At 50.2% G+C, this 9,105-nt stretch overlaps 1 protein-coding gene across 3 annotated transcripts in view; it reads right to left on the bottom strand.

Annotated features, from left to right (window-relative positions):
- Positions 1–9,105, bottom strand: part of ZBTB16 (zinc finger and BTB domain containing 16) — a 192,347-nt gene that overhangs the window by 88,020 nt on the left and 95,222 nt on the right. For all 3 annotated transcript variants that reach the window (XM_011926781.1, XM_011926783.1, XM_011926782.1), the window contains one exon: positions 6,784–6,881. In XM_011926781.1, coding sequence (XP_011782171.1) covers positions 6,784–6,881 — 98 coding nt within the window. The remainder of the gene's footprint in view (positions 1–6,783; positions 6,882–9,105) is intronic.

Genomic DNA, 9,105 nt, shown 5'->3' with positions numbered 1-9,105 from the left:
GACGGGTGGGGGGTGGAGAGTAAAAGGGGAGAGGCAAGAAATGTATTTTTCATCAGCTAGTGTATAATTTATAAACAGCATTAAACAGTTTTTGTTTTCTTTTTCCTCTCTCCCGTGTATGGGCTTGGACGGTAGTCAAGCCTGCATTAATTTCTGCTTTGGGTACAGTGTGTTCTTGGAGGCGCATCTGCAAGCGATCATAAACTCTCTGGAATGCTGGCAGAACATCCAGACCTGCCGGCAGGCCAGTGACGACACCACTCTGGGAAAAAGTTCGGGAAGCAAGCCAAATTCAGAGTAGGGAGAGAGAGAGAGAAAGAGAAGTGTGTTCAAGAGCAAGCTGGGGGAAAGTGGCTCCCTTCACCCTTTCCTCTCTCTACATCCACATCACCCATGCGGACCGAAGGGAGGGCAGCCCAGCCTCTGAGCCAGCCCCATCTGGTCTTCTCCACTTCCTTGACCCAAAAACCAAAGGTTCCCCCACATAAGGAATGTGGAGGGAGTCGAGGAACATGAACAAAGTTTCTTCCTGGTCATCTCCCGGGCTTGCCCTGGTGGTAGGAAGCTAACCACAAGGGAAAGTTGGTATTGACTGGAGAGTGGGCAGAGGGTGCATGGATTGGCCATGGGCTCTCACAAGCCTGGGCGGCCCCCAGTCTCTTGCTCTGAGCAGATACCTAATCTGCGAGGAGAGAGGTGAATGGGAGGAGAGACAAAGGCTGATGGGGAGCCATCTTTGGACTCAAAGGCAGCTCTCCAATCATCAGCGTGGGGACCACCTCACTCCATCTCCTCCCAGTCACAGGGAATTTTCCAGCTACCTCTCTTCCCCCACCTTCTCTATCTTTGAGAAGAAGAAACTGAAACCCACAGCTCAGTGCTCCAAAAAAGAATAAATAAACAAAACAGAACAAGGACAACCCACAGATCTTTGCCATCTTGTAATGCTTTTTTTCCTCCATCCAACCGCGACAGAAGAAAGTCTAAGAGATCCAATCTTGCGGACCCCTCCAGCCCTTTTCCCTGCCAGGAGGGTGACCCAGGTCCCAGGTGATAAGCCCCAGCCACTCCATGCTGCTGCTGAAATCAGAAAATCTATCAACGAAAGCCCTCATTCTTTCCCCATGGCTCTGACTCTGGGGAAGAGCCTTGTCTCAGGGACGCTCCTCAATAGCCAGGGCTTACAGTGCCTGACAAGGGCAAGAGAGGAGTGGAAGGATGGGGCCTCCCACCTGGCAGAATGGGGCCACATGGCCCTAACCAGCACAGAAGGCACAGGCCTCTCAACACTGCAGCCACACCCCAACATAGATGACCAGTCTTCATGTTCTCCAAGGGGCTTTATTCACCCTATATTCTAGCCTAGTGTATATAAAAAAGCCCAAGAGTCCCTTCTATTCCAGACACAAAAATGTGTCAACTTCTTACTCAATCCTTCAGTGGCTCTCCAGTGCTTCAGGGAGAATGTAGATCATTTTGCTACTCCTTCCACAGATGTATCTCATCCATCTCTTCTAAACCCTGCACTCTGCTCTCTCCCTGCAGGCCCAGCCTACACGTGCAGGTTACACCACCCACCTCCATAGGTGGCTTGGGCTTCCCCTCACTGAGTCCTTTCCAAATGCTGTTCTGTTACCCTCTGGCACAAAACACCCTCCAACTCCGACTTTCTCCTAGATTTCTTAGCACTTCGCACACATTACCATCTTCTATGATGATTGGATAGTCATACTCATCTCCCACGCTAGACTTAAGCTCCTTGAGGGCAGGGATGCTGTAGTAGTCTTCACTCTTAAGTGCACAGAGCCTGACACACAATTTGTGCTTATTAAATATTCTCTGGTTCCAAAAATGAATGACACTCCCAGAATAGGAGCAGGCCATATGAATACTCAAACCCTAATCGTATGCAGCCGAGTCAAAAATAGGGACAAGCAGTTCTAGGCATGCTCACTTATAAGCCACCAGGACGTTAAGCCAAGCTGTGGGAAATCTACCTGATGGGAAACCTTACACTGGCCCATCTCAGAACCAACTTGAGTCACTGCATGTGTCTGTGGTCTCTGCATGGACATCTCAGAGCTAGGAATCACTTCTCATGTTACAACAAGGAGTGGCAAAGAGACAGTGGATCCATAGATGCTTCAAGGCCAGATCCCCAGAAGGGGTCAGGTAGCAGAGGATGAGGAGGGACACAGTCTTCCTGGGACACGGGAAGGGGAGGGGCCACAGTCCTACACCCAAGCTTCACCCTCCACCAGGGCCGGCTTTGCAAAGCCTTGGAGGCCATCTCTCTTCCCACCCCAAACCTCTTTCCCCAATACACAAACCCTTCTGACCCCCAAAACCACCTCTGAGAATGCAGGGCCTGGCCAGATCATCTCATTAGTTAATGAGTTCGGTTACTGATGGGTAAACTTATTGTGATCACAGGTATAGCTCATAAACACTTGATTAGTTCACACATTCAAACTGAAATTAAAACTTCAATTAAACTGAAATTCACTACTACCATTTAGGGTCTTTAAAACAAACCCTAAAAACAGAAAGTAAGGGAGAGAGAAAAAGGGAAGGCACTGTGTCTCAGAAGGGCCTCCTACAGGGCAAACTTCTAATTAAACAAATTGTCAATTTCAACACAATGAAAACTGATTTAGGAGTGTAATTTTAGTATTCTAGTCACTGAAAAGAAGAACCGCATTGTCGATCTCCTATAGGCTGATTTCGTGTGATAGGGAAATGAAGAGGAGAGGAGGACGACAGGGAGAGAAAGGAGGAAAAACTGCGAAGGGAGAACAAGCCAGAGCGCTGTCTCCCTTTCAGAAATGACATCTCTGCGGAATTCAATGCGGCCTATTCTCAAGCATCGGAGAAACTATTTTCTTGCCTCCTCCTTCACCCCACCCCAACCAGATTAGAAAAAAAAAAATTAATCGTGTATGATGACAAACTTGGCTCAGTACTCACTGTACATACTGTACCCACAAGTCTGGCTCCCAGCCAGGCCTGGCCTGGAGCCAGAACTACAATAACAAACACAGGCAATGCTAGCCAAGAGGGGGTGGGGCAGCACGCAGAGCTAGCCAGGAAGTGAGCGCCGTTCAGCTCCGCTGAGCAGAAGAAAACAGCAGGAATGTGCTAGTACAAGGGTGGCAACATTTAAGGGGGCAACCACGACCCCCACCCAGATCCTGGACTCGTTTCTCCACAGCCTGCCCCTTTTGAAAAAAAAAAAAAAAATGCCACCCGCCGCCCCTCCGCCCCCAACCTAGGATTCTAGAGCAACTACTGTTCTTCCAGGCTGTGGGCTGCTTCAGCCCTTGGTCATCTTCTATAGTATGGGTCTACTCTATAGACCTGGAGCACCCATTCTCACTGTCCACTTTCTTCATGGAGCCTTCAAACTAGAGCAGCAGGAAAACCTCACATCATCTAATTCAAAGTCTCCTCTAAAACATCACCTAGTTCTGTGTTCAGGCATCTGGGAGTAGGCATCAGAATATGTAAACCACCACTGGAATCTGTAAGAAGACCCAGCGGCACCAGCCCAGGCCTCTGACCCCAACTACCCAAAAAGGCCAGGTCACTCCAGAGGCCTCCAGGGCCTGTTTAACAGGGGCCAAAAAATTCAGGAAATAGAGTAGCCTCTAGCCTCACTAAGCCCTTTGTGCTATTTTATTTTGAAGACCTCTCAGCACGGGGGGGTGAGGAGTATGCTGGACAACAGAAAGAAAAAAAGAATAGAAATATCAGAATGTAGGCTGGGAGCTATCTGCAAGCGTGAATTAAAACACGACTATGACTCATCACACCTGCCTAATCATCAAATCATCCTTTCCAAGGGCACTGGCAAGTGACTAGCAGAGGGACAAATCATTGGACACAATCGGCCTTCAGTGCCCAGTAAGACAGGCATGGAAAGGAAAAACTAGGAAAACAGGACCCAACTCCCAAAGCCTCTGGAGCAGCCATATGAGATCAGGGGATCTGGAAGCAGCATCTTAGGTGGGACCAAAGTCAGCTTCCCCAGGGAACTGCCAGCTCCGCAGGGCAGTTGCTCAAAGTCGCGCTCTTGTCTGAACTGGGGACACTGGGCCCACCTGACATGAGTATGCCAGCAGCCCTTTCCTCTCTGCGGCCGCTCCCACCAGCCCACCAATGCCGCTGATGCGTGATTCACAGCAGAGACACTGGCTAACTCACACTGGGTCACACTGCCTGGAAGAGGGATACAATATGAGCCAGGGGCTCCTGGCTGCCCCCTCCAGTGAGTCCTTGGGACATAAACAGTTCCTACCATAGGAGGGACTTGTCCGGAGAGAGGAGTTTCCCTGCTCATCGGCCTCCCAGGCTGCATCCTTCACTCAACAAATACTTGCTGACACCAATAATGTGCCAGGCAGTGTGCTGGACATAATGCAGACAGGATCTGACCCCATTACATGTTAGGCATGGTGGTATGTATTCAAGGTGAGCCTCACAGCTTCTCTGAGATAGCGTTAAATATTTTCATTTTACAGATGAGGATACTGAGGCTGTAAGAGCTTATGGTTCTTGCCCCAGATCACATCAGCAGTAGGTAGGTGTCCAGATTTCTTCCACCGTGTAACCCCGCCTCCCAAGTAAGGGAGATAAGGCAAGTCCATAAATAACCGTAACACAGAAGAAAAACTGCACCCAAAAATAGCTTCAAATGAAGAAATATGGGCACAGAGAAGGCACGATTGCTTCTGGCTGGAGGTGGGGAACAGCTGGGAACGGCATCATGGAAGGGACCTTGGAAGATCTGGGAAGATGGGAGATGGGTTATTCCAAGTAGACAGAATGGGGCAAACAAAGCCACAGAGCTCAGAAAGCAACAAGCCCATGAAGCAAACCAAGAAGATTAGCCTGGCTAGAGCACTGGACTCAAGGAAAGGGCAATAAGAAAGGATGCTTACTAGGGCTGAAAGGGCAGAGAGGCTTTACCAACAGGCTAGAAGTGCGCTGCCCCAAAAGTGCCCAGCACCACACAGGGGTATAGGGCAACACCACACTTTGCAGTAAGGCAGTGGTGAACTAAAGCAGAAAAAATCAAGACCAAGAAAGCAAGGGAAGAGTAATCAACCTGGTAGGCAGACAGGTCATGAAACCTGCCACACCCTGAACCTTAAGTAGCGTACAAAGCTGAAGGGAAGCGCAAAGATACAAGGTGTAAGTCACTAAAACAGAAGAAAAAGTATACGTGAGTGCCAAGCAGATCCGGACGCAGGAATGCCTGGAAGTTAGGGCTCTGGGCCGAGGTGAGACAAGTGGGCAGGAGGAGGATGATTGAGGGGAGCCAGGGGCCGGGTCGGGAGGGCCCACAGGAAGGAGGAACAGAATGCACGAAGACATGGGGACGGTAGACATGCGGAGATAGATAGCTGCCAGCTGCCTGCTATGGACAAATCCCTGCGCCTGGAAGAGGGAAGAATGGGAAGTGAGAAAGACTTAGGACACTTTAGGAAGGGCCATGAGGGCCAGGGGGAGAGGCCACATCCAACACAATGCAGAACCACATGGGCCCTGCAGCAAGGCAGTGGTGAGCTGAAGCAGAAAAAGCGACCGAAGAGCACTTCCACGACTGTACACTGGATGGGCTCAGTGGAAAGAGAGCACAAGCGGCCAGGCAGGCAGGGAACCAGTGGATGGGGACACACCTCCGGGGCAACAGGCTCAGAAACAAGGATGAGGGAGGAAGGTGCAAGCAGAAACCGTTAACATTTATGAAATGCCAACTGTATGCCGGCGGCTTACTACAGATGCCTTCAACATATATTCTGTCACCTAATCCTCCAAAAAGTTATGTGTTAACAACACCAGCACTTGACAGATGCAGAAACTGAGGTTCCCAAGATGAATGTAGCTAAGTTCACACAGCACATATCACAGACAGGATTTGAACCTTTGTCTGCCCAACCCCGAAGCCCATTTCACAAAGGCCAAACTGCTTGGAGGGCCAGTTTCTGGAGCCAATATGGGGAAAGGGGAGGCAGGCCTTGGCCTACATGAGGAGAAGACAAGACCAAATAAAACAACAGCCCTCTCTTCTCCCCTAAAAAATGACTCCAAGGTTGGAAGGCAAGGGAATTAAAGGGAAGAGAATATGTGCCTGGCAAACAAGAGTTGAGGCCTCCACAACTAAAGTCAGGAGACCTAGGCTTCAAAGCCACCGCATCAGACCTGCTAGATCCTTCCCTCCACCAAGAACACCCGGGCCTGCCAATGTCAGGTGCTTCTCCCCATTCCAGGCCTCGTGAAGCAGAGCAGCTTTGCCCAAACATGAGCAAAATTACCAGCAGCCACTCAGTCGACCTCACTAGAATTGGATAAAATTAACTTGCAAAAGACAGCAGGCTATAACTAGCTTTGTGTTCCAACCTTTCTATATCTATTTAATTAAAGGCTCCTGTATAATGTGAACCCAATAGTCAGATTCATTAGACAGCGAGAACTTAATTCCACAATTGTTTCGCTAATGAAACTGCAGTCTACTTTGGAAGGTAGATCACACGGGGCACTGGTTACCAGTGATGCCCAGGAAACCCAGGAGAGCTTGAAGCTGGGTTCATCCAGGTAGCCCCACCATCAGGATGGATCTTCTGTGTCATGAGCCTGGAGGGAGGGTCCAGGGAACAAGATAGACCAGGGCCCCAGCTGGCAGTGGGGACATGCAGGCCGCAGCAGGCTCTGACTAAGGGGGAAGGCAGGCAGGAGATAGTTGCCTGTATCTGAACGGGTCACTAAGGCGACCTTGCCTACCTGAATGAGCCAGTAAGTGCATTCTCAGCCGCAAACTATCCAGGAACCGCTTCCCGCAGAGCTCGCACCCGTACGTCTTCATCCCACTGTGCAGCTTCCTGTAAGGGAAAGGAAAAGAGAGGTTGCTGCTGCTCTGGCTGGACGGGAGGCACAGCCATCCACCACCTGGCTTGGCAGCCATCCCTCCGGCAGGTGACAGGCGGAAGGGAGCAGGAGGGCACCGATGGAAACCCATCCCTGGATCCTCAGACAGTGTAAATCATGCCCTTTGCCCAGGGACTGCTGCCAGTGAAGCACCCATTCCTGGTCTTGTCCATGGGCTTTACCGCTGGCACACGGACCGAGAAAAAAAATCAGATCCATTTCCAGAGGGAGAAAGGATAAAACACCCAGGACAGTCAGACAGACATAATGCTCACTGTCAAACCAGCACAGACCTCACAGAAGGCCCGCAGCCTCTGCTCACCTCTGTGCAGCACTGCCTTCCCCGGGTGGTGACTATGAACAAGCCCATTGGACCCAGGAGGGCTACACCCATATCTTTTCTCTCTCCTACCTCCAACTTCCACTACAGTGACTGACATAAAGGAGGCTCTGAATAAGCCTATGAATAAATTAATGCCCTTATAGACACAAGATACTTCTTTCTCTGGCATCCAGATGTTCTTAGGACTGCAGTGACCCGCCCCAACATGCACAGCTTTCCCCCAAGGCTCGGCTTTAGAAGTGTCTTCCCTCTGTCTTGCCCCAGCAGAAAGCAGAGTTTGAAGAAACTGGATAACATCATCCTATAAATGTAGGGTGGTCGTAATCATCTGTAGCTCTTCATACACATTCTCTCATTTTGCCATCACTATGATTCTGTGAGGTGGACTGGTCCCATGTCATCACCCCTGGGAAGACCAAGGTCCCAGTAACAACCAGTCACAGGCCCAAACTGCAGCAGTGCTCCCATCCCAACTCCCAACCCAGGGCCTCTCCCACCAGACCGCTGGCTCAGTCACGAGCCAGCACGGGAGCTGGTAAGATGCAGGGAACCAGGTGCGCCATCAGGGACCAAGCACTGGGGAGAGGCTCCAAGCTGCCGCCCACCCACACTTCTGTTGTCAGGCCCATACATGCTATTGCCAGATCCAGGAACCGGCCTCCACCTCCACCCCAGTCTCTGCACCATCCCTGCAACTTCCCCAGGGGCCTTGGCCCTCAGGACAGGGCAGGCATGGCAGCCAGAAGCAGGATCTGTGGGCGGTGGAGCAGGCAGAAGAGAAAACAAGGCCCTCTCTCTCCATCAAAATGTTGACGTGTTAAGACTGTAGTAAAAGGCTGGATAGCTGGTACTGACAACAGATAAAACTGCAGGTGGGGAGAGGGAGTATCACACACTCAAGCTGGCAGCATCTAGATGGTAGCAAAACTGAGCCACCCACTGCCACCACCTTCCAAGTCCCAGAATGACAAGCCAGCAGTGTGTCAAGACCATGTGGTGGACCCAGGTGAGCCTCTTTAGCGCCACAGTCAATGGGCTCCCGCAGCATGGGGACCAGCATACGGTATCCACTGTGGGCGGCCTTCTGATAGGGATCACACAAAGTTCTCTCCGCAGAGCTCTTTCTCAATCATATTGTTTTGTTTGCATGCTTTCCCTTTCCCTACTTGCCAAAGACAAATGATTTCTCAATCACAAACACATACACACACACACACCCTTATCTATGACACTGTAGGGGTACCACCCCCCATGTTCTCTTGCTCCTTGCCACGATGATCCACCCAAATTGGGAAATATTAACAGTACAGAACATTTTAACTGAACATTCTTAATTTTAAATAGATTTCACAATGTTAGGCACTGGGACATGTCCTAATAGCATTTTGGACAAAGTATCTTTTAAACCACGTACCTAGGTATGTGAGTGCATGCAAACACACACAATGGTGGAGTATTCCTGTCACTTGCCCAGGCATGAAAGATGGCTTTTCTAAGAGATGTTCTATAGGGTGGCAAAGGCTCTATTCACAAAGGGTTCAGCAGATGAACTCGCACACAGTCATGGTAAAATCTGGTGGATGGCAACATAAGGGTTTCAGTTTATTTTCATCCTTTTCTTCACCAGGGATTTGTTAGCTCCTGGGGTGCTCACTTCTCAGGGGTGGCTGTCAAGAGGAACAGGAGGACGAACACCCATTTGTATTTATTTTCCAAAAGGACACTAAAGTGACTGGTCTTCAGATTTAGGAGCCACCACCAGGCTAAACTCCCCTCTGGGGCTCCCATCTCTTCTCCTTGAGGGTTCCAGATCAAATCCCTCACCATGATAAACA

This window comes from Colobus angolensis, unplaced genomic scaffold, assembly GCF_000951035.1.
Source record: "Colobus angolensis palliatus isolate OR3802 unplaced genomic scaffold, Cang.pa_1.0 Scaffold7, whole genome shotgun sequence".
Classification (NCBI taxonomy): Eukaryota; Metazoa; Chordata; class Mammalia; order Primates; family Cercopithecidae; genus Colobus; species Colobus angolensis.
This window is presented reverse-complemented; position numbering and strand designations above follow the sequence as displayed.